The sequence below is a fragment of the Hermetia illucens genome, chromosome 1 (genome assembly GCF_905115235.1).
Source record: "Hermetia illucens chromosome 1, iHerIll2.2.curated.20191125, whole genome shotgun sequence".
Classification (NCBI taxonomy): Eukaryota; Metazoa; Arthropoda; class Insecta; order Diptera; family Stratiomyidae; genus Hermetia; species Hermetia illucens.
In genome coordinates this window covers 169,422,645-169,449,020 of record NC_051849.1, presented here as the reverse complement: position 1 = coordinate 169,449,020, position 26,376 = coordinate 169,422,645, and the positions used below count along the sequence as shown (strand labels likewise).

At 41.9% G+C, this 26,376-nt stretch overlaps 1 protein-coding gene across 1 annotated transcript in view; it reads right to left on the bottom strand.

Annotated features, from left to right (window-relative positions):
- Window positions 1–7,673: 7,673 nt before the first annotated feature.
- The window catches only part of LOC119646771 (dynein heavy chain 2, axonemal), a 32,192-nt gene continuing 13,489 nt past the window's right edge, over window positions 7,674–26,376 (bottom strand). Inside the window, exons 9-19 of the mRNA XM_038047353.1 lie at window positions 20,922–22,141; window positions 20,703–20,865; window positions 18,017–19,813; window positions 17,762–17,960; window positions 15,358–17,699; window positions 15,112–15,297; window positions 13,664–15,024; window positions 13,499–13,603; window positions 8,903–9,845; window positions 8,348–8,838; window positions 7,674–8,272 (exon numbers count right to left, since the gene is read on the bottom strand). Coding sequence (XP_037903281.1) covers window positions 7,728–8,272; window positions 8,348–8,838; window positions 8,903–9,845; window positions 13,499–13,603; window positions 13,664–15,024; window positions 15,112–15,297; window positions 15,358–17,699; window positions 17,762–17,960; window positions 18,017–19,813; window positions 20,703–20,865; window positions 20,922–22,141 — 9,352 coding nt within the window. The 3' untranslated portion in view covers window positions 7,674–7,727. The remainder of the gene's footprint in view (window positions 8,273–8,347; window positions 8,839–8,902; window positions 9,846–13,498; window positions 13,604–13,663; window positions 15,025–15,111; window positions 15,298–15,357; window positions 17,700–17,761; window positions 17,961–18,016; window positions 19,814–20,702; window positions 20,866–20,921; window positions 22,142–26,376) is intronic.

Below are 26,376 nucleotides of genomic sequence, written 5' to 3'. Positions count from 1 at the left end.
CTTACTCAAAGGGGGTTTCCCGAAGTTTCTCCCTCCTGTTGTTATGAATCGTTCCGTTAAGAGGAATTGTTTTATTTTATTGTGTGTTGTCAGTTTCACGTTTTACTTTGTGCTCCACCCCTTTTGTCTTTATTTTATATTCATGTTTGGATGCTTTGTACTGTATCACTGTATTTAATAGCTTTGTATGCTAATTCAACAATTCAAAGCAATTAAGTCAGATTATTGCACTCCTCGCAACTAAATTTCCTAGCTAAATTTGATCAATTAACTTCGTCAAACTCAAAACAGTCGCATATTTCATTATGCAGAGCAAAAATCAAAGATCGACCGGGTTTGAAAAAACTCCTCCTCTCCAACCATTAGCCCCCACCTGTCCTCTCTCGTTAATCAACGAAATGAAAGTCTAGTCAAACCACTTCAGTCTTCTCTTAATTCTCAAAATGGATATCTTACTCGGTGTTAACCACCAGAGACACCTACACAAACCTGCCTCCTCCCTGACATAAGAAAAACTTTTGACTCCATATGCAGGCCTGACGTGAGAGTGATGGGAAGGGCGTCCAAAGTTTTCTCACTATTTAGAATAGACATTCCTAAGCCTGCTTCTAACCCTAGTCTACTCATGGACCTTCAATATGCCGACCACTTCATGGTGTACACCTCTCCGAAGAAAATATCCTTAACACAAGATCTGTATGTATATTTGGACGACCTTTCCTGGTTAATCTATAAGTGGGAACATGATCTTAATCATTTAGACGATCATTTGCGCGCAACTTAACTCCTAATTCTATCGTTAAACAATTTAGTTATCTAGGTATTACAATTAATTCCAGCCGGTACAATATCCTGCATACCAACCAACCAAACATTAGACTATGCAACCGGCGCGTATAGGTCCCTTCAACCCATCATCCGTTTCAATAAACTTGTATGTATCGTTTATCACTTTCGAATTCATCTTCTGGTCTGGAATCCCTACGTCATACTGTGAGTCTGCGGCATATTTAGAAATGAAGTTAGTACACAGTACGTCTCCGAGAAGGACCTTTATAATGTCGTTCAAACGTGACACATCGATGATATCATGGTTAGATACACGGTGGAATGTTTAGAAACGTGTTTTTCCACTTCAACTCCTTAATCGATGAATGTATAAGAATAAACATGTACGAGGAACACTTCGTCCATAAAAACTACTTTTTGCAACTCGTCATTCTCTGCAACAGTGATAACCGCCCGTTTGACCAGGAAGTAAGAGTAGTCTTCTACGCAGGCCACCACTTCAGTGGCCAAAATGCCCCTCCATCCAACCACATCGATTTACCTCGTTCTTAATCCACTCTCCCACCCCATCCTCCTCTTCTCTGCTTCTTCTCTCCCTCTTCCTTAGTACTAAGCTGGAACTATAATAGGCATATCATGTCAAAATTTTAACAAACGTAAATTAGAGATCGGTCAAACCTCATTCTCGTCCGTAATGGCATTGACTCATTTGAATACATATCATTTCGAGTTGATGTTTCGAATATCTCACTTCTCACTTGCTTGGACTACTTCGCAAAACAAACTTTGAATGACATTTCATACCACATCTGTTTGACATTTCTTATGTTAAATTCGGTTGTTACCGAACTTTCTGCGCTTAACGGAAGTTCAAGGAAACAATCGAGGGGGAACATTTCACGGCGCACATTCAACATTCAATTCTCATTGAGGGATTTCAAGTATGTCGCTGCATATGCTTATTATAGTTCCAGCTTTAGTTCCTTTTAACCTGACCTCCATGTCGCACGCTACGATACCTTGTCTCCAAATGAAATTCATAGTTGAAGTTCCTAATGTTTATCATCATCATCATCATCAACGGTGCAACAACCGGTATCTGATCTAGGCCTGCCTTAATAAGGAACTCCAGACATCCCGGTTTTGCACCGAGGTTCACCAATTCCATATCCCTAGACTGTTTGGCGTACTGGCCTACACCATCGCTCCATTTCAGGTAGGATATGCCTCATCTTCTTTTCTACCATAGATATTGCCCCTATAGGCTTTCTCCTCCCAATATTTAATATCAGATTATTTATAAATAGAAAGTTTCTTCTGGAAAAATGAAATGTTGTTTTGTCATCCAACCGGAACATTTCTTTTCGCTACATTAATTACTTATTTGTTTGCATTTATATGCTTTCAAGAATTCTTTAATTGCCATTATGGTGTTTTTATGCTTTGGTCTTTTTGCGTCACGCCGGGCAACTTTTAGGAGCAGGCCACAGACTTAATAATGAAACGCTCTATAGCAAGTTTTCTGATTTTTAATTTACATACAGTGTACGGGATTCCTCGCTTCTAAACGTACGCAGTGCCATCCATAGACTTACTTCACATAATTTGTGTCCATTCTAATGTTGCTAGGCGCCGCTAGATGGCTCTGCTCATGAACAAGAGAAAATTAATTATTTGTTGAAGGCTATAGTCTTAACTGAAACCTTTTCTCTCAATGAAAAATTACAAGCAGTATCATTGGATATTGTGCTTTTATCTGAGGCTATATAGCGGAGAAACTATCCATCAATTTGCGTTACGAGGAGGTTCAAGATGTAACAATTCGAAAAGTTTTAGTCAAACGCATTGGTGTTGTAGAGGTGGTAAATCAAGGAAAACCAAAATTCAAAATAACCATGTAGCACAAAAGCAATTGTTTTAAATATAGAGAATGAGTAAACTTTCTGTGAACTGATTCAATTGCAAGGCGTTAATAATTATGGCAAAGGAGTCATGAACAACCGAACCACTGACATCAGTAAATCCAAAAGGCCGAACATTCTGGAAATTTAGGTGATATATCCTCAAAAGAATGTTTTAGAAATATGCTTGTATGAGGTATCTAGGCAGACATTTTCAGGGAATTACACATGGTAAAGGTTCAATTCAAGATTGGTTCGTTTAACAGGTGAATAGATGACATAGATACATTAGTAAGTCAGAAGTAGAATGCTTATGGCGTAAAAAGTTTATTTTTTTGTATTTCAGTAAGGAAAACTTTGCATGCGCGTCTGCTCCACTTTTAACTAGCTCAAAATATATATACATATGTATGTACATCTGGTTATTGTTGCTTTTCTTTGAATGCATCATCATAAACTTTTATAAACTTAAATTGAGCTACTGTCGGGTAAATTGTGTTTGACCGAGAGGCATACGTAAGTACAAAAAAGTTTACGCAACTAAATCTGAATTACTGTCGAACGGTAGTTTAGGTAGACGAACTTCCTTTTCGGACAGAGTGTCGGACTCTAGCAATAGTACGCCGTCAGACTATCAACTAAATATCCCGGGTCATCTGAGAACTAACCCAGAATCTTTGATATATCATTCGGCTTAGCGTTCGCAATCTCCAGCATTAGACATCTTTCAAGTCAGGAAATTCCTTCCACCAACGGGAGGGGGAAAAGGAAAAGAATTGTTTGTTTAAAGAACCCGCCCCCACGGGTCGAACTCTATTTTTTCGCATTAAAATGAACCCGAACGCAATGCGTCATACGGCTCTATCGGTTAGTGGTCCTCAGCATCTCTCTGACTGTTCCGAGAGACCTCCCCTGTGCCTACTGTTGTTAACGAATCCCATCGCACCTTCCACAAGAAAAGAAGGTATCATCGGAGTCGTCCACAATTCCATTACTGAATACACAGTCAGGCGAGCATACCTTCCCTTCCCAATCTTCTTCAGTTAAAATTTGGTAAGAAAATAATCAATCAATCAATCAATCACCATGATTTCAATTCAGCCACGGACCTGAGTTATCAATGAGCCATGCAGTCCCTCTGCTTCTTGCTGTTTCGTCAAGAGAGTTTTTACTCATGTCGTTTTTCACAAACAACTATCGGAGGATTCTTCTCTCGAACGCCGCCAAGAATTTACAATTTTTCTTGCTAATAACCCAGGTCTCCGAGGAATCATAGTCTTATACAGTAAGAGCTTTGACCCCATGATGACATATTTCGAGCGATTCCTTATATTGATGCAACCCTCCATAAGGTTTTCTAAAATATACTAATGTTCTGTTATTAACTTTATTTGTGCAGATATAGTAATTGGTCTATATTTTGTATGAATGCTTCACTGCGATTGGTTTTTAGATTTTTCGGTTGGATAGGTTCTGATAACTAAACCTGTTTCGCTTTTTAGTCGGAACATTTTGAGTCATCACTTTCCTTAAAATATAAGAAATAAGATCATTTTCGAGAAGTACTAATTGAGCCTTTTTTGATACTCCATATGAGTAAATTCTGAGAGAAAGAAATTTTACTCCCTTCTTTCGCATATACGGAGAGCTCCCTTAAACCAAACACAAAATGATGTAACTCGTTGCACGTGTTGTGGTTCAGAGAGCACATATCTTCATCAAATTTCGTGACAATGGCCTCAAGCATTTCGGAGTAAATCTCGTATGGCAGACGGACAGACAGACGGAGAAAGAGAACGGAGGAGAGAAAAATATGCGCTGCCAGTTCAAGGTGGAGGAACCTGCCGAGGAGTCTATTTTGAGCAATACTCAAATGGCTATATTGCGACTACCAGTGGTGGTAGCGCAGAGGTTAGTAGCTGCTGATAAAGTTCGAATTGGATGGGTAGTCTGCTATCTGCGGGAGCATATTTTATGAAAGAGGTGCTTCAAGCCCCGCATATTTGGTCATTTCGCGAAGGCATGCACCAGCGGCACTGGTCGATCTGATCGATGCAGAAGGTGTGGGGAAAAAGGTCATATTGCCAAGTGCCTATTGTGCGAAGGAAGGGGACAATCGGCATACTGCCCGAACTAGTAAATGGTCGAAAGGCGCTGATTGCAATGAAAAAGTAAGGTTTATTCAAATAAACTTCAATCAGGGCAGGGTCGCTCAATTTACTTGCGCAGATTACCTATGAATCTGAGTTGGGAATTGCCAGCAAAAGCGACAAACCGCTATGGTGGCGTATAGGCTACAGATTCAACTGGTGGAGCGGCAATATGGCATGAAATCGACAAGCCATACAATGTACTGCGAATCAGACATGCAGCGGCTCTGTGGGTGAAAAAAATGAGAATAATATTCTGATACTGTCTGAATTCGAGGAATTGTTTGGGGGTTGGGGGGAGAGGGGTACCTTTAGAATCGTGTATCGCTGATTCAGAGGCGGTTCATATCCACAGATGACGTGCCCTACCCTCTCATTAAAAAGCCTTGAAGGTATGCTATGCTTCCAGGGCTTTCGCAGATGATACTGCATTCGTTATCTCGGCAGTGATGGCAATTGACATCCTGGTAGATGAAATGAAGAACATGTACAACATCAGATCCATCTCTTCTTTATCACAGACGAAGAACACCGAAAGGAAGAAATTTGTGAATAGATGGCCAATGCGTTGGAAACGCTCAGGGAAGGGTCCATTGACGCACAGGCTCACAAATTCAACATGAAAATTTTGAAAGAAGTCATTTTGTAGGTCATATTACTTTCGGGGAGCGAAAAAGAGAAAATGCAGCATCTTTGTGATAACTTTATGTTTCAGCGCGCGGCATTCCATTTAGGCATGCAGGAAAAACTGCATCGAGGCTGGAATGTGCTTTCAGTGCAGTAGAAATTACCTGGAATTGTAGGAGTCACATGTTCAACACAAAAACGCGAAGAAAAAAATGAAAGTGCGGATCACAAAGAGCAAACAGAACATTTCAACCGTACACATCCGGTTAACGAAGTCAACTGAGAACAATGGGGTAGTACTTACAAGTCGTTGATCTGAACTTTGAAAGGTAAATTGCTCCCTCCCGATTGCTTGTCCTAATATGATACAAATCATAGTTACTCTTCCTTTCCTTGAATATTAATGTTTTACTAGCTTGCATGGAGCTTATGTGAACCTGGATGATGTTTCTATAATGGTAGATCCTAGATGCTGCAAGACGCCCCCTGAAAATAAGATCACGGGGACAGATGCAACCATGGTATATTTGCTCGGGCTTCTACAGCAGACCTTAAAGAAGGAGAATTCCCCGACCAATACGCGCTACAATTGCTAAACTCTATTCCAAAGTCGGGTAAACCTTGGGTGCTCCTTCCACATATGCGTAATCAATACAAACTATTTGAGCCGATAATTTGCTAAAGATATTGCCGATGCAGTCGCAAATTTTTTTTGGGCAGGGGGTGAAATGCATTTACGCAGAAAGTGCCAGACTTCTGTCTTAGACAGACTACCGGCTGAAACGCCTCTCTGTAGCGTCTAGGACTCTACCCCGAACTGTTTGACACATTACTTCAGGCCATGCCTTTTCAGTATAAGGGCAAAACCCCGTTGATTCAGGGAGCCCCAGCTGCCCTGGCATCCCTCATCTTTTCTATCCATCTGCCGCTTTTTCGCCGCAAGAGTGCAACGTGCTACTCGGCTTCACATGTCCTCCCTTTGCAGCATGGCCTCAATCATGGTGTCGGGGGACGAACGACACGTTTCCGTCGAACCCCTCCCACCTTCTTCAGAAGAAAAACGTGTGGAAGACATCATCCTTCACATCCTTGCAATGAATTCAGTCAAGCGACCGTGATTTCCCAATCGTGTGAAGGTAAGATTGAAAATACCCATATGTCCACTGAGCAGCTGGGTTAAGTAACAGTCAACTTCACCGTGCTTTCGATTGAACTACGCCTGCACGTCTTTTGTGAGATGCGCGGTCTATCTATCCATCGATTCTCTATCTTAAAGTTGCTGCCATGAGCAGATTTTCCTAGCCTTTTCTTCCTTCGCTGGCAGCATGAAAAGCGATCGGAATAACTCCTGTTATCACTATTACTGCTCATTCCGAGTCAACCCATACTTCGGAACCGTACAGAAGAACGGACTGAACCGCACTTATCAGTAAACGATGCTTACTGGATAGGGGACCTTTGACACTGGACGGAGTAAGGAAAAGATTTTCCATTGCCTCAAGCACCAACCACATTGTGCTGGTGAGTAGTCTCCTATGGAACGTATTGCCGTCAGTCAATCTTGGCTTGGTAAGCTGCTCAAGCAGCTCGTCAAGTTCCTTTGTAATAAAGAGTGGGCATTCCTCAGTACTCACTCCATCTACAGAGTCAGCTCGGACGGGTTCGCCAGGAAAAGGGACCTGCACAATTTCTTCCATTTTCGCTGTTTCCAAAACCTGCACCCAGGGTAGAAAGTATGTGGATTTCTCCTATTATCTGTTTTTCTTTATTAAAATTATCAGGCGGCTTAGGCCTGCCTTAAAAGGGAACTTATTGACATATCCCGGTTTTGCCCCGATGCCCACCAATTCGATATCTCTAAAAGCTGTCTGGCGTTCTAGCCTACGCCATCCCTTTACCTGAGCGAGTGTCTGCCACATCTTTTCCCACCATAGGTATAGCCGTTATAAAGTTTTCCAGCTAGACCATTCGCACTCATACAGATTATGTGACCCGCCCACTGCAACCTATTGAGCCCAATTTTATCCTAACGTCGTGATATCGCTCATAAATTCCTTAATTATATAAGCTAAATAATCGGCCATCCTCATGTAAGGGGCCAGAACGAAATCCAGCATGCTGTGTCCACCAAGTTTTCGCAGTGTTCATAATTAATTTTATTAAATTAATTATTGAATTGAATTATTAATTATTGAAACTAGACTCATAACGATAATCAGCCTTTTATTAATGCGAGAACAAAACCAAATTTCACAGTAAATTAAGTAGCTAAACTTAACAATAAAGCAGTTCCTCGCCGTATCCAAAAATCAGCGTCTTCAACCCCCGCCTTAAGGTCAACTGCAATAACGAACGACCCGGCACGCACACTATAATAATACGTAGGACACTGATACATCCCTCTTGTCCGTTTCCTTAAGTTCTCCACTGGTTTGAACTGGATAACAGGCATTGGACAAATCAATTCCATAATTTGCGGCTGCTGAAGGCACTGGTTCTTCCGATGCCAGCCGGCTCCTTCAAGGTAGAAACCACGTATATAGACTCCACCCTCTTGCGGAGGACGATGAATTGTACTTTCATCTTCAATTAGTACTGTAAACTCCCATGATAATTCGTCGATTGCTGTTTTTGTGATCCTTGCTGAGGTTTGTAGCACTGCCGTCAGGAATCCCGTTGGGAAAGTGTAAGCGGCTAACCAAAACAGTGTAGGAGGGCGAACAGTCTTAGCCCAGAGGGAGAAGTGAGATATGCGTTCTACGAGATCTCGCGCCCATGATCCCAACGGTTTTAGAGAAGCATAAGCTGGAAATGGAATCGTGGATTAATATGATATAATAAAGAGGAATTTCAGATAATCTATTTTATGGCAATACTTACTTTTTAACCAGGCACTTGGAACCTTTCCTTCATACATGGCATTGTACATGTCCTCTAATTCAGTACTCATCACAACAAGCCCTTTGATGCCTTTTTGCAGGTCTGTGAGACCTTGCTTTATATTCACTAGCAAGTTATTATACCGTTCAATTTCCTGCAAAAGCACAACATCCAAGGGTTGCTTGTAGGGTCCAATTAACTTGGAAGTATTCTCGTAGTCAATGGGATCGGGAATTTTGGTTTCGATGTCTTGAGCGAGCTGCAAGATTTTTTCCTCCTTACTTTCACCTTGTGCCGCAGCAGACTGCCCTTGCAGGGAAACTAATGTCTCAAATAGTGCTGTTGTCTCAGTTATTTGGGAGGCAATATCTGCATTTGGATGTTGACCGAACGCTTCAGGTTTATCGAAGTTCGGTAGCAATTGGATGTAATCAGCATAAGATTGTAGAGTTCCTTCTCTTGGTATATAGTACGTGGTCAGCGATGACAATCTACATGAAAAGATAAAGATTAATTGTCACAAGAATATTAAACTGAGAATATACAACTTCTTACTTATAATTCTGAACTTGAAGGGTATTGTCGTTGAAAAACTGGTTAATGTAGCTAGTTAGCAATCTTCGGTCCCAATCATCCGTTACATGACCTCCATAATTGACGCCAGCTATCAAGTATTTGAGTGCATCCCAAGGAGTCTCCTTGTACTCATTTAAATAAAGGGTTAATAAATTTTCAGATACCTCGAAGTCTGAATCATTAAAACCATATATGACATTCCACCCCAACTGCTGGAACTTCTTGCGCTCTAGGAGGATAGTGTGAAAGAAGCATAGAGCGAACAATAGCCGTTTATATTTGTCTTTCGCCTCGCATCGATTAAACTGTTCTTCTGTGATTATATTGTACAATCTTTTCATATTGGCTTTAATTCCGCTTGGAGGTTCAGTAGTCATCTTGATACCCGCCTGAAGGATCGAGATTGGAAATTCGGGATGAGGGCTAGAGCTTAACCAAAGTCGGAACTTTCGGTGGACTTTCCCCGATTGTAATGTTTCAACGATTTTGTCAAGCTGTGGCATCCAACTGAGTGAGAGATGACAGTTAGCCAGGAATACCCAATTTCCTTCTTTAGCTCCTTGGATCAAAATCTTCGTTGCGATGGGAGCCTGGCCTTGTCCTAAACTGAGGGAGTGGAGCTTACTAGACATGTTATTCGCTTCGGCCAACTGAATGAGAGCAGATGTAGGATCAACTCCTGGCGACAGGACGAAAATTAATGGAGTCTGCGGCAGGGATTCGCTAACTACTGCTTTTAAGTCCAACATGGGTGGTTCGACGAATTTCGGACCCAGAATATTAATGATGAACGTAGTCATGCAGAAAGTCATTCGATCTGGTCGTAAGCACCGTACAATGAGCATTTTTTGGAAATCGTTGCAGACATCTTTCCACTCTCCAATTAAAGGAACATTCTCTGGGGTCGGTGATGAGTACCATTCTGGAAAAAATTTCATATTTGATTCGAAAGTTTGTTTTTGAAAAGCAAAGGTATGTTAACTTGGGGGAAATTTCCATTGGACAATATTAGAGTACTGGTTAATTTTGAACAGAAAAAAATCTTATTCGTCCCTAGAAATTTGCCCTTTTCGTAACATAAAATCATTACTTAGTTGGATTGGGACGAATTTCTAGGAATGAATATGCAACTTGCAGATATTACTGAAATAGCGCGAGGGGATGTACACTATTACAATTTTAGTAGATGCAGACCTAACTTGGATAATGAGGAGTAGTCATTAACATCACGGCGAGATCCCCTGGCGTAGCAAATCTTGCCCATCGGTAAACAATCGTGTGGCCGAAAGAGTACCTTGCGGTTAAAGTAGATCCTTGTCAAAAAACGAAGCTAACAGCTGGGTAACCAATGTCAGACCACTCGCTGTAATTCCATACAAAATCACAAATGAGCAAATATAAATATCTGGACTCAGATTAAATCACGCTTGCTATTCGAAATATATATCGTGCACGGTTGGGACACGCCGGCTTATACCTGGCGTGACTGAAGTTTAGTTAGTTTGGTTTAGTTAGTTTAGTTTAGTGGGGGCGAGCCACAGCTTCTATCACTTAGATCTTTGTTAGGTCCATTGTACTATCCGCGGAAATCGCCTATACAAATGTCTCTCGCCTACGGCGTTCGCAGGCTTTCGCCAATCTGAGAAATTCTTCAGAGACAGAGAATGCGCAGACTCTTCGTTAAAGAAAACCTTACCAAGGTATCTTCGTCTCAGGTCTGAGGAGGTCAAGCAGCTGCATGCGAAGGCCGTTTCTTTGCCTCTCCTTCACATTGGCTGTATATGTATAGCCAAGAACACCATGTGGTAGTTAGACCAGTGTCCCGTTAAAAGCCCTACTAGGGTCTACATGTCCCACTTCTTAAAGGACAACCATTCCCGGGTTCCTTCACAAAGATTTTTGCCAGCCAGAAGAATCTCAAATTTCTCCATTTAGCTGCGTGAACCCTTGCAATCTCCTCCTTCAGAGTCAACTGGAGTGAATGGCCGGATGCCAAAAGCTGACTCTGGTCCCACCATTGTGGAGTTTTGGCGAGTCAGTCTGTCAGCTTTCTCATTACCAGTGATGTTTGAGCGCCCTGGCGCCCACATCAGAAATGCTTTGTTCAGTTGACCAAGTTTCAGCCGTACCTAATGTCAGCTTGAAAAGTCGTTGGTGTGCTGACTGCTGGAGCAGGTTCGAATGGTGGTGGAATACGGTCGCCATTTTTCGGAGAGCTGGAGCTAGTTCCATAATCTGATTTCCTGCACTCGATCCATCTTCCATGACTGATCTGTCGGTGAAGACTATTAAGTCGGTAGTCCCAAAAAATTCGTGGCCATTTATCGACCATTCTTCTCCTTTGGTGATTACGACTGAGTATGTCAAAGCCGAATCTGTAAATCATGATCGGCGGGCATCAGAGCCATCTGATGTGTCCCAAGTAATTTCCAGATGGACGAATAACCGTATGGTTTACCGCCTTTCCGCGAGTCAATAGTCTCAGGCCTATATGGGCAGTTAGCTGCTTTCCATTTCACCTCCAAATGAATGGCGGGTAGATTTGGGATAGCTTCGAGGGCCGTGGCTGGGGTTCTACTCATTGCTCCAGGAATACTTATGCAACACAGCTTCTGAACCTGTGTCAGTAGCTTCTCTGTTTCGCCAAATCCCAATTCTACCATGGTGTTTTAGCTCTCTTTGTTGTCTTGAGTGGACAGCTCTCTTCGAAAGCTCTCATGCTAGTTATGATTATTTGGGTTGTTTTCTCAATTCCTGCAATGGATTTGATCAGTCTCACAGCGATCTAGCTCGGGTACTCTGGTTCTGTATTGCATGTCTTCCAATCTTTCTTACCTCGATTTCGAAATGGAGTGGACGGAAGCGGATTCATGCCCCCCATTCACCGAACTCTATGCACCTGTGATCAGAGATTGCGATATTCTTTGATACTCTTCACCCTCCGACAAGAGCCGGAATGTCAGGGGATGCCTGACCACGTTGAAAAAAGTGGATTCATAACCCAAATTGTGAATCTGCAATTCGGTTTCTACTAGATACTCCAGTGGTTTCGATCCTCTCGCATTGATGTTGGAACACTCAACATAGTGGACGTTAACATCACATCTTGCTATTATTCCCATGCCTTCACTGTTGGCATATTGGTTAGCTCTGATGAATGTTCCACTGAGAATTTCATCTACGCCATAAGGGAAATAAGTAGAGCACCATAAAATCTCCTTAGCTTCTTGTTTACTCTTTACGGACAGTTTGATCCTCAGGGTGTCGCCATCACATAGTTCGTTTACCAATTTTAGTTTGAAGGTTCTTTTGAAACTATCGTGTAGAAGCGGGTTCTGTCACCTCCATTGATATACAACAAGCCAGCATCTCAGAAGTTTAAGCCCCTAATTTGACCACCAGCAAACTCATGGTTCTTCTGTGAGGTATATATATGTATGACATCACTAAAGGTATTATCTATAGACGAACCGGAGAATCCCACTCTATAAGGATGCGAAACTTTCGACCAGCTTAATTTCTTTTCTATTAAAAGGATTGGAAGGGTTAGTACACTGATTCATAAGGTATAAAAAAACCGACCGGACTAATTACGCCAGGATAGACCATATTGTCCTAAACAACATTCAGACATTCCAACCCCCCACTGCAATGGCACTATCCTCAACGTGAGTTTTGGTACGGAGTTCCTAGTGTCAGTGGTATCACGATATTGAAAGATTCCTTGACAGCGTGCAAAAAACAAAGATGGGGTGATCCTAAATCCGTGAAAGAATCCTAGGAATTTTGGTGTCAGTTGATAAGGGGACACGCAAACCGTAGTAGAGTTTTTAATGAGGAATCAATTTCTAAATCACTATACTAAGAAAATCGATGTGGTGGTCGCCCCTCTAGAAAACTCTAGGCTCCAGTGGAATCCCTCCTCTTTTCAGCCCCCTCTCTTCAGGCCTGAATATTCCAAATGGATTAGTCAGGCTTTGCTTTAGATACATCTAAGTACCATTGTTGCAGTCTCTGGGAATGGAAATTATTGGTAACATGAGCCAGGATATGGAATTGAATAGGCAACTGATCTTTCTAGAACAATTTAAGTCTATTTCATCCCAACTGAATTCCTATTCATATTCAAGGAAATGCGAACTGTTCCTATTCAAATCAGTGAGTTATTGCCAGCTTTCCTTAAGATAAAGAAGAAAAAATATTTGGTGAGTTATTTCTGTCCTGAATGACGGACTTTCAGCGCTTCTAAGGGACCCCACTTAAAAGCATTGGTCTATTTTTGTAAACATTCAAAAGATGGAAAGTTGGGCTTGAAGTCTACGGGAGCACAACCACTCAGCGAGGAAGAACGATCGCCTGGAAATGGCAATGAAAATTATCTCAGATGTAGTGTAATCAACAATCCCCTACTACACGCAACTTGTACCTTCATCCCACCACCCGTCCCCACCCCTGTCTGTAAATATCAAGATCACCTGGAAGGGATCATTATCTAGGATTCTACAAAAATGGTACCTAACCCCAGACTAGAAATCTTCTTTCCAGAAAAGTCCTAGAAATAAAAGAATAACAAACCTCGCCATTCTCTTGGATATTGCTCGAATGAATCGATTATCCCATGGAATCCGGGTACCTTGTCCAGCTCCGTGATGTTATCCCAAGCACTCTCTGAGATCCATTCTATAGAAAACCCAATTACAGCAACCCTTATTAGAACGAAAATCATATTTTAAAACTTACGTGGCCACGGGTTTGGTGACTGGCCTTGCCGATCCAATACAATTCCACCCTTCAACAGGAAGTCATATTCAGCCAAATTTAGTTTATCCGCAGCCTCCATAATCTTTGCACACATATGACATGAAAATAGAAGTTTGTGCCTTTCAAAGAGGCCCCGGCAGGTATTCTTGTACACCGAAAAAGTATGAAACTCGTTCAAATTGAGAATCCGCTCAGCAAGATTCGGATTTTTCAGACTGCGTTCAATTGACTGAGTGAAAAGGAGCACATAAGCATTCAGAGAAAATTGATACATGGGATCAATTCGAGACATATCCATAAGGACAAAGAAAAGTATGGCCGCTCGATGTGCTGCAGGTTGGTAGCCTTGACGCGCCTGATCTATTTCCATTTCGGTCACCTCAGCAGAAGATAGCGATTCTGCCACAGCAACTGCAGTCCTCCGGGAAATTTGCAAAGTCGTAAACAATTCATCATCATCAAGGATTGAACCTCTTGATTCATTCAAAAGACGCAGGATCTCATTGTCCAAATTTATCAATGTTCTTCGATTCTTCGCTATATTCATCACCAAGTTATCTTTCTGCTCTTCAAGAACCGGACGCTCCTTACGTACAATGATGCCCAGAAGTTGTGCTTGCAATCCACTTTCCTTGATAGCAAAGTTTACAAGGGTAGTTTTTGTTGAAATCTCTGGAGGATAGTGCGGATTGCTGAGTTTTGTGGTGATGTAAAAACGGAAAGCGGAGTTGTAGGAAATCATTTTATCATTGAACTTGATTAACTGCTGTCCTGCTTGGAAAATAATAGCCTTCTTAAGGATAGGGTTCAAAGCAGGATCTAAAGTTTCAGCTACATTTTGTAACAAAACTGGTTTCCCAAATTGCAAAGCAGATTCTAAAGTCTTTATATAGTCGGTTTGCCCAAAATCTATAATTTTCAAGTCTTTCTTCTCGAGGTTCTTTATCCAGCCTTGAGCTTGGGTTTGCGGGTCAATGACAAGAGGCCATCGTGCCCCTTCTGTAACTAAGATACCATTTTCAGTGCTGAAATCGTCCGACGGTAATCCTTGGATGTTCCATTCGCGGATAGTCACTGCATCGCAAAGGAATGTCATAATATCGAACTCTTCTTCAGAGTTTGGTATTTCATAAGTAATTATCTCCTTTCTCCACATTTCTAGAAGTTCCTCACGATACTTTGTGTCGAAGGGACCGACATAGCAGACAAACGCTGCAGATAAGAGGCAGTCTCCAACCAACTTGCCGAATGACACATCCAGCTGACTCACGGTCCGGATCCATCGTTCCCGGTTGCCAGCTAAACTTTCAACCAGAAGAACAGCCCGTTCGACTTTTAGCCTACAATACAAAATCAGTTAGCGTTATTTGAAGATTTATGACTACATCTGAGAATAAAAACATGGCAGAAATAGAATGAAAACCTACCTTAAATTTTCCGCTTTTGCTTTTAATTCGTCCTGTAGAGCAGTTTTCTCGTTGAAGTCTGCTTTGAGTTTACTCAACTCTGCGTCTAGTTCTGCCAATTCACTCTCTGCTTCTTGTAGCAGTTTTTCCTTTGCCTGAAGTGAAGCCATGGCTTCGTCAACGGCAGCTTTCTTCGGGGCTACAACTCTGCAATTTTAAAATCGAACTGAAAAAGCTGCCAACACTTCACAACTCCAAGGTCCTTACCGATACACCTTCGCATAATTTTCAATAGCTCGGATCCAAATAGAGAATGATTTGCACGCCAGAGAGAACTCTTCTACTTTTTCAGGCTCTAATTCAGGATTTTGAGTATAAGGTGCAATCCTCTTCAAAGTCTTATCAGATATATTATCTTTGTCAAAGTTTTTCAAATCATTCAGAAAGTTCTGCTCCCCAAGAACTTTCCTGGCCTCTGTCCAGGATGTATCTTTACCCAACAAAATCATGACAGCTTCAACAATTTTTTCAATTTTATAGCTGGGTCTGCCATATGATTTCAGTTCAGTAAGATCACGTTTGTTGAGAGAATCAAGTGCTTTGATTGCCGCCTCAAATGCGGGCAAAGTCTTATTCAGTTCTTCTTGTGCCTGCTCCGCCATAGCAATTGCAGCAATCTTTTCAACTTCTATCACTTTTGCCTTAGCTTCTACCTCCTGTCGTTTAGTATCAACTTCCGCAGTCTGAGCTTGAATAACTACCAGAAACTCTTCACATTCTGCCTGCAATTCGATAACCTGCTCCTGGCTTACTTTGAGCTCATCTGACATAGTTGCCACTTTGTCCTGCGTGTCTTGAATTTTGGATAGCCCACTTCGGAGTGTATTCGCATTCTTTGAAACCTCGGCTCGTTTTCTTTCCAGCATTTCCTGGAATCCAGATACCAGTTCCAAGTAATTGACTGGTGTCACATAGTAATGCCTTTTCATTTCATTCAGCATAATATCAGCCATGTTGACAACAGAAGAATGAATTATGGAACATACGTTTGCCACCCCTTCCTGGAGTTTTTCTTCTGTTGATTTAATGAGGCTGTCTCGTCCAGATTTTTGTTTTTCTTCCTCCACTATGGCAGCGTCCAATTTACAACCACTTAGGAATTTTTGGGCCACTTCCAGTAGAGCCTCCTGAGGCCAATCACGAAGCCAGTTGGTCGTTGTACAGTTGATTAAAGCTGGGTATTGCCTTATTTGAACTCTGAAATTGGCTCCGACGGGGCTCAGACATATGATCAGATGCAAGTTTGTTCGAACAGTTTCCATAAAGAATGAATACAAAGCGTCAGTGGTAAGATGGATACGATTCTTTTTGGCTCTGGGCTCGATTTCAGTTTTAATTTCCTCAAATTCATCAGGCTTGAAAAGGTTTATCTCACCGGTGCTTAGCATGTTGTTCATTATTTCTAGAAAACTGGATTCGACAACTTGCTCCCCAGTAAATAGGAATGATGTTGGTCTATTCTTCACTCCGCAAATTTTGTACAGAGTCTTCAAATCTTCCCTGAACTCACTCGTTTGATACTTTTTAGTAACCTCAATTTGAAATGTATTCAATTCCACTATATACGCTGCCAGTTTGCTAAGAACCTGGCGACCAGATCCACCGATAGCAATCATCAGCATGTTTCCTCTTGGCTGCGACACGACCCTTACAATTCTTGTGATGTGTTCTATTGCTTCCCTGAAGAAAACTAGATTAATTCTGGCTACTCCTGGTGAATTGTTATAATCTTCGAGTTGGGTTTGCATATAATTTCTGAGTACATCCATGTTGACCAGGTCTTCGTAGTAGCCATAGCTGCTAATGAAATCTCCGAAAATGGGTGCACTCTTGTTTGGACAAAGTGTTACAAAGGTTGTGTCGAAAGTTCTGCCTAAAATATCATTTATCGTTTGTTGGAACCAACCAAGATCATTGTGGTCAACTAGTCTATCACTGAATACACGGAAACATTCGTGTAACCACAATCTTAGCATGACAATCCTGGACATGTGATACTCATTATGGCTTCGAAGTAAACCTTGAAAAACTCTTGAAATATCCCTCAAATTGAACAAATAGTGAATTTTGGCCGGTGTGGGAAGCATTTTAGAGCTAACAGAAGTGTAGAGTTCTAAGGTTGCCGAAGTCAGTTGCTTCCAAAGTTGTTTTGATTCTTCCGGGAAATCTGACAACTTCTGCTTCAGCATTGTACCGAAGATCCGAGTAATAGTACTTTCCGTTGGGAAGGTCATATTTATAACAGAAAACCTGCTCATCGTCCTTGAGGATATGCTTTGGCGCCCACCTCCTGGTGGACCCATTGCCACCATGAGCAACATTTGTTTAATATAAACACGTTTCTGATTCTTGCGGTCATACCAGAATGCGTAATCAATCCATTGTCTTATTAGTTCCAACGGTGGCTGGGAGCCATACGTATCCTTCGCGGGCATATTGAAGTCATCCATAAAACAAATCATAGTCTTGCCCCCAATTGGGACAAAAACGCCCTTTGTTCGTTTCTCAGTTCGACTTTCAATCGACTCCTGAAGATTGTTTGCAGTGGTCTATTGAGGGAAAAAGAGTTTGAATACTGATCCAAAATCTGATATGTAAATTCTTTCCATACCTGCGCAGACATATTTAATGCCAGCAGTGAATATTTCTCCCTGTCAAGGACGTCGGTCACACTGACTGCCGTGGAAGACTTACCAGTCCCAACTGGCCCTACAAGCATAACTGGATACTGTTGGGCTAGGAGCTTAGATACTAAAAATTCATATCGAACCGTATCAACAGTAGGCACAATAATTTTATAAAATGGAGCTCTGAAAGAAATTTTTATTTTAGTACAATATGTTTTCGAACTGCAAAGCAAACTTACTCTTTATTATATCTCCAGTTATCTGAAAGCTTGTCCTCCCAAGGTACTAATGCTCTTTGCTTAGGATCCACATAATAATCGTACACGGTATCTTTTATGGGGAACACCCCTTCCATCTCTCGAATGTACGCATCGATTTTCAAACGGCCTTCTTCATCGACTGTTGCGCATATAGACCATATCAAACAGAAAAGGAACCATAATTTTGACATGGTCTCAAGTAGGTCCTCATTCTCCACAGTGATGCCATTCTCCTTTGTCGCGAGACAGTCCAGCAGTCGACAAAGTGACATGACACAGTTGAGCTCGTTAGTAGGGACAGTTTCTTTGCAGTTGTGTCTCTTGAATTCCAATATTTTATCCAAATACCGATAGAAGTGACCGCTGACCTGCTCTGCATACTCTTTTGGGTGCTGTTTCTGAAGCCATGATCGAACGTAAGGGCGCCAACCCCAGTCGTGATAGTCATGGTATACCATGCCACAGCGCGAAACGGTAGCTGGAGAAGCCACAGAAAGATCGGCAACTTCAAACAGCAAAGACACCTGGGCAGGCATTGTGATCCTTTCACTGTTCACCAATGTCAACACTTTATTGTCGTCCATCACAGAGTTCATGTTTTCTATCCATACAGCATCCACTGGACCATCAAATAACATCCATTTTTGTGTTGGAGACTCATCTGCGCAGATCGTCCTCATGATTGCACTAAGAACGCCGTCAAGCCACTCTCCAGTACCAAGATTATATTCTCCATATAGTTCACCCAAGTTTAACGCTTTAGGGTTGATCGGGTAAACAACTGCATCTGTCCAACCAGAGATTCCCAGTTTTTTCATACGTGCAAAGGCCCCTTGTAACGCGGCCCATGTGGTGCTTTTAGCGGTACCTGTGTCTCCAAGCACCATCACAGAATGTCGAGAGTTCTTCGTTTCGTAAAGCTCAATAACTTTGCTCACGGCACTCGTTATCGTTTGAAGATTATTCGCCAACAACTCCTCCTCAATGGAAGTTTTGAACTCTTGGTAGTCTACAGATGGCACAGTGACACCTGGGAATATATCGGACATAATCCCGATAAACAGTGGCAAATCATTTGCCGTTAGTCTAGCCATGTTCATGTCCTTCATTGCTAGGTAAACAACTTCCTCTTCGTTTGAAGAAGCTAGTTGCCTTCTTTTGAGACCCGCATATCTGAGAAGTGCAACCATCGATCTCAGCCCGAAATCATAATGGCATTGCTTAGAAAGTTGTTGCTTGGCTAGTTCATACAATGTAAAAACCTTCCTAGCTAAGCTCTTTGTATTTTGGAAGCCATCGCTGAACAATAAGTTCTCGGCGATAATCACGTTGTCTGGGACAATCATACTTATGGGGCGAAACATTGATTTCAGATTATCTGGTAGTTCCGTACGTCCTGCATAGCCAGGGTTCATAGTGATGAAGAGGCCAACTGTGGGTTTAATTGATATTAACTCTCCTTCAAAGTTCATCATAGTTAACTTTTGTGCAAGCGCCGAGAGAATGGAAAGGATTTGTTGGGCAACAACTGACAATACTTCTACATTAATTCTGTTGAATTCGTCAAAGCATCCCCAGCATCCAGTTTGAGCTAAGCCAGAGAAATTCTTCCCGATGCTTTTATAATCTAACCCTTCTGAGCAATTTGTTACAATAACCCACATTCCTAGAGCTTTTCCAAGATCTTTGACAGTTTCAGTTTTTCCAGTTCCGGCAGGACCCTTTGGACTTCCACCACGATTTAGATGAAGGGCTGTGGTCAATGTGATATAGCATCTATAAAGATTAAAGATTATTCAATTCGCTTAATAGATAAATAGGCGATCCTTGCTTATTTTCTATTTCCTATTTATTTCATCCCAGGCGTATACAAAACATTTTCGAACCAGCAGAGTAATAATGTCATAATGTCTGATCTGTAGAGACCTCGCCCGGGAATGCGTGTGTATAAAACATTGGGCTCGAATGGGACCATCATATGACTGAGGTGAGCGCGTGTGAAAAGTACAAGTGCTTGACTCTGGGAAGACTACCGATAATAGTGAACTTCGTATGCTTCATACTATAAGTTCACCGCTGTTAGCAAATGTGCAGAAGTTCACTTAAAAGAGATAACAGATAGAAATAATTCAGATCTTTTATTTGATGCGGGTAAATTAGGTGAACAAATTTTTACATCCCGTTTTGCGTATATGTGGAACCCCCCTTTAAACTCCATTGAAATGTATGTCATTGACTGTATGAGTGGGATTCCATTGTATATTCAGATTCCATTTACATAGGAAAGGAACTGTCGTGAGAATGCGACTTCAATACGTTATTTGATTTATTTCGGTCAAGAATTTCTAATCGCACTTATACGAGTCTAGATTAGTTCACAAATAGCTCTCAAAACTTGATCCTTTTGACTAAAATAGAGGTGAACAATCTTGTATATTTCCTGTTAACTCCTTTGTTGTTGGATGCGTTACACCCCACAAACTTACAAAGGGTAAATTTCTAAAATCAGGTGAGGAAAAATCCGCTGTAGTAGAACTTCTCCTATTCTAAAGGGTCCATATTCCGATAATATTGCAAAGACTAATTTAACAAATAAGTCTTTTAGCTGACTACTTATGTATTTGAAATTTTTAGAATGAGGCTATTTTCAATAAATCTGCCTTACCTATCCGTTAGAGGAGTAATAACCAATCGTCCTGAGTTTCCAGTGTATTCATATCCATAGTAGTTTTCGGTGTTGGTTTGTCTAATAACGCAATTGTCATGCTCCCTGTCCCAGTAAAATCGAAGTTGCGAAAACCATTCAAAATGAGATGTGTCTTTACAATCTACAAAAAGGAAAATGTAAATGCAACCCCTAAAGTACACCCATGTGTTAACTTACTCAGTTTGTACATTCTTTCAATTACATCCCTGCCATGGATCTCGATTGTGATTAAAGTGTTCACTTTCAAGCGAATTTGTTTAGGTTGTTCCTTTCTACTCATTTCCGAAAGCTTCGCTAAAACCTGGTTCTGTTTTTTCTTCAACTTCTTCAATGGCTTCTTCTCATCCACCATCTTACAAAGCATTAAGCTTCTCGTGCAATCCGAGGTCCATTGGATTTGAGAACTGGTTAGACACATTTGACCTGGCCACATTGCGAGCCATTTGTCACGTTTCGAAAGGAGTTTCTTTAACGAATTCCGCGTAAGACGAAGCTTATCCCGTAAGGTAGTTCGCATTTCACTCTCCAAATCATTGAGCCAAATTTCGGATGGCCCATCAATGTGCAGAGTTTGGACAAATTCAACATACTCGCCGTCATCCGAGAACATACCACTCGATTCCCAGCGGATTTTTTTGCTTACTATTTTATCTAGCTTAATCTTGTATAAGTTATCGAAGAGCTTTTTCAGATGAGTTTGGATTAAGTCTGGTTTCTTGGAGTTGCCAAGGATTTCCAACAAGTCATCGTTCGATATGAAGTAGAACCTGGGGAAAATCTGTCTCTTCTTTTCTAAGTAAACTTCCAGAGCTCGTTGTATGAATTCCAACTGATCCGCTAAAACGTTTAGTTTATCGAGTAGATAGTTTGGAGGTTTTAGATGCGTGGCTTTCAAAGCGGTTTCTGCACTAAACATTCCATATGTTATCTTCTTCCATTGGAACGTGACATTATCGAATCGAGCGTTCTCTTCAGGGAGCTGCTTTTTGATATCTTCACCTGCAAATATATTTTCCAAATACAACCACTGCCGCTGAACAATTAACGCCTGCTCAAGGGTCTCCATTATATAGGATAGCGTTTTCTCCCAGTAGTCAACCTCCTTCGCAAAAGGTTCTACAAAACGGGTTGCCTTCATAGTTGAAATCTGAACAACATTTTCCTCGAGAGCTTGGAAGCAATCTTCGACACTTTTTATTCTATAAACTCCTCCTTTGAATGGAACTATTTCAATGGCCATAGTCTCCCACGTATCTGCGATATTCTTGATCCCATTTTCAATTTGCAGCTCCATGGTAGCAGCGTTCGATATATCTTGGATATCGTCTGAATATGCCTGGAAATCCATTACTATAATCGACTCCAAATTAAATTCCGCCGAATTTTCATCGAAGTCCCTAAAATTGTATTAAATAAATATTATTCATGCTGTAAAATTCTGTATGTTGTATACGAAGATGGTGTTAGTCAGAACCAGAAAAAACTGTAAATTGAAAGACATTCATTTTCAAGTTCGAAATATCTTGGTGATATCCTATTCTAGCTACATCTGCAAAACTTTTGTACCCATTTTGTAAATTCTGTTAAGTTTTATGTAGCTTAGATTTTAGCAATGGTGTTCAAGGCTGGGTCTAAATATGGAATGACTTCACAGTTGTCATTTAATGTAAAACCAACCGATCAAATTTGCCATATGCGCCTACAATCTCTGGCAATCACTATAAGGGGGAAATGGATCCCGCAATAACCGCAGTCAACAGATGTCCTGGAGATGAAAAATCAACAAATAGTCTTCACAGCTACTTAAAGGGCGTTATTATTGACACGGCCACAAACATACTTGGTGAATGTAAAGCAACGGAACGGAAGAATGATGCATACTGAATAATTTTACATTCTCAGAGGACGCGAGCACGCGCGGAGATCTACGAAGAACTCCGTCGAGCGGAAAAGCGACTTCACAGACGGAAAAAGGAAGCCCAGGGGAACAAACAGATCTGTGAACTCGAAAAGCATAAGGAGCAATCACACCAGGAGAGCAAGTTTTTTAACAAGTTAGCAGGATGAAGCCTTATACACCTCGATGCTCATCCTGCCGAGACAAAGAGCAAATCTGATTTCCGACAGAATGGCCATATTGGAGCGATGGGTTGAGTATTTTGATGAACTGCTCAACAACCAAAATATCGACGAGTTGGAGGTCTCGCCAACTAAAGGCGACGGACAAATGCTGTCACCACCGAGTATAGAAGAAACAGTCCGTGAAATCACCCGACGTAAAAAACAAAAGTCGCCAGGAGCCGAAATTGTTAAATATGGAGGGGGCCAACTATACCAACCGGCTCATCAACTGATGCTCAAGGTGTGGGACAGTGAATCAATGCCTGACGACTGGCAACGAGGCATTATCTGCCTCATACATAAAAAGGGGGATATTACGTAGTCCAGCAATTATAGAGGTATCACGTTGTTAAGTACCATCTATAAGATATTCTCCGCTATCTTGGGATAGCCCCATATGCCCAGAACATCATTGGCCCATACCAAGGGGGCTTCACTCTTGGTAAATCAGCAGCAGATCAGATTTTCACTGTACGGCGAGCGATGGGAAAACTGTTGGAATATGGACATCATGCACAATATTTTTCCGTCGACTTTAAGGCTGCCTGTGATAGCATAGCCAAGTTAAAACACGGCCCTGAGAGAATTCGGTATCCCGACAAAAGTGATAAGACTGACTAGGCTGACTCTGACCAATGTGCGAGGCCAGATAAAAGCAACAGGATCACTCTCGACACCATTAAACAGCAATAACGATCCAAAACAAGGGGATACCCTATCATGCGTCCTCTTTAACCAGGCCTGGAGATTCGCGATGCAGATGTCAATGCAAGAGGCCATTATGCCTTCATCCAGATCGAGCAGGCGGCGATCGGCACGTGATTTCGGGCCGCACATTAATGAAGGCAAGACAAAGTACATGGTAGCAACGTCAGCGCCAAAAACCAGAGAGCGAACAACATCGAACGGCAATGGTCAGGACGCCAGGCAGCTCTTCGGGATATCAAATTGGTTGATCTCCGTCAAAAATCGGGATGTTTGGAGCTCCTTACTAAGACAGGCCTAGACTGGACACTGGTTGTTGCACCGTTAATGATGATCATTTGCAGTTCCTTCTAGATAAAAGAGTCAAAGTTTTTCGTCTCCCCCAGAACTCAGATAAACTACAGTAAGTAAAGAAGAGCAGTTCACCTATGGTGGAAAGGCATTCCGTTTCAAAGACCACTGATTGGGTCAGAAAAATCGGGCACCGAAGTATTCAAAGTTATCTCCAATATTTGGAAAATCGGAGAGCGTTTCGCCTTCGGAAACTATTCCTTCCAATACAATATTGCATTAGCTCGTCATCAATTCCAGGAGTTAAATAAATAATCTTTTTAGAATTTCCCCGAATTTTTGGATGAAACACTCCAGCAGCCGCCAGCTAAAGTAATATATACTTCAACAATTTTGTAGGTATTTTTAATTAGACTGAGCGAAATTATGTCTCATTATTTGTCCATGATAAGAGGGATGAGAAAAAGAAAGTTCAGCCCACTTTTAAAACTAGACTACGGCCAGGAGTCTAGTGGAGCAAGGAGTAATGAGTTATAGCAAAGACATTGGAGCTTAGAGTATATAGTCAGTCTTCCCTGCTTGTCGTAAAAGGAGACTCAAGGGATAAAACCGACACCATACGAGCAAATATATTGACCACTTTCTGACCAGTAGTAAATTAGGCCTTCTGGATGTGCTTAACAAGAGAGTCGTTGACATCGGCCTCGAAGGGGATCATCTAATGTTCGCTTATATTTGCTTGCGTGCTGCGTCCGCTACCTCTCGCAGAATTGGAGAGCTGTAACCCCGTCCCCTCAAGTTGTTACCCGAGAGTACGAGAGCTATCATGCTGATCGGATGCAGATACCCTGAGTAACCCGCCGGCAAATACCGATCAGCATTGGGCCGCAATCAAAACTGCTCTTTTCCTGGGATGCTAGCGCTCCCATACCGTGCGAAATCCCCGAAAAGTTCCATCGTAGTGTATGCCGTGACAAAAGAAGTAGTTTGTTAGAGAGCCAAACCTGCCGCAGATAGCAATGATTTCCAAATTGCATTGTAATGGTCCTGTGAAGGGTCATTAACAGTCGACTATTCACCCACTATGACCAGAAGCTGAGGAGTTCCGTATCCGCATATTCTGGTGACCAGCCACTTCGATCACCATAATATGCGGATACGGACTTTTCCTCCAAGCAGAAGAAATCTCGGTCATCCACGCAGGGATTATCTGACGTACTCTATGCACGAGCCACAACGGACAAACTAATAGTTACTTTCAGAGCAACATATATGTATGTCATCTGCTTCACTGGGGGAAAACCTAAGGGAAATTTGAGGTGGGAAATCCGCCAGGGATGCATCCTGTCGCCGATATTATTTCTTGTTATCGGTGACGTCCTTCATGTGGAGGAGTTCAAAAAACTACGATATCTTTCCTTAAACATCTCAACTACGCGGATAACATTTGTTTGCTCACCGGGCAGTGGAGCTTAGCCAAATGCCTCTGGACTTGGCAAGAGCTAAATAGAGTTGGACTGAAGATAAACACCAACAAGATCAAGGTTCTTAATCAAACGGATCATCGCACTCTTCCTAGCTGCATAATGAATAGAACATCGAAGGCATCGATCAATTTATATATTTAGGGAGCGTGGTTTCTGTGGTGGGCGGGTCACTTAATCCGTATGGATGAAGATGATCCCACCCGGAAAGTCTATAAGGGCAATATCTATGGTAGGAAAAGAAGACGAGGCAGACCCTGCCTAAGATGGAGCGATGGCGTGGGCCAGGACGCCAGACGGCTTTTAGGGATATCGAATTGGTGGACCTCGGCGCAAAACCGGGATGTCTGGAGTTCCTTATTAAGGCAGGCCTAGACCGGATGCCGGTTGTTGCGCCGTTGATGATGATGATGATGATGGTTTCTGCAGACGGTGGTAGATCCGCTTTCGTTGTCCCGTCTTAAATCTGGAAATGCAGTTATTTCAACATGCAACAATCACTCTGAGAAAAATTACGAAGTTAGACTGTCCTGGCTTGCGCCATCATTCGACATAGATATTGGGCTTGACACGACTTTTTGGGCTGGATCATTCTCTCCCATTCAGTCCATTGAGCTTGATTTTATCCGCAGGCAAATACTCATAGTATCGGTCATAAATGTCGTCGTTACACATCCTACAGAATCGGAATAGTGGAGTTAGAAATTTTCATTCTATGAAAGAATTTCACGAATTTGGAGAATCTGTGGGAATTAGAGTACGCTACGTCCTACAAGACAAGAGCGTCAAGGACAGGAAAAGTGTGGTTCTTCAGGTCACCCTACAATATGTCCTTATCAGAGAAGTTTCAAAGCTATTGCATATCTTATCACATAGCAGCTATACGAAAAGGAAATTCGACAACTGTACCGCGGTTATGTCTTGCAATGGAATTCCACAACGAAAGATGGCCGACGAGTGGGTCGCCGTAGAGTTAGGAGCCATAGAAGAGTGGAGGAAGAGCTTCTCAGGAAATCGAAATGAGATGGCAA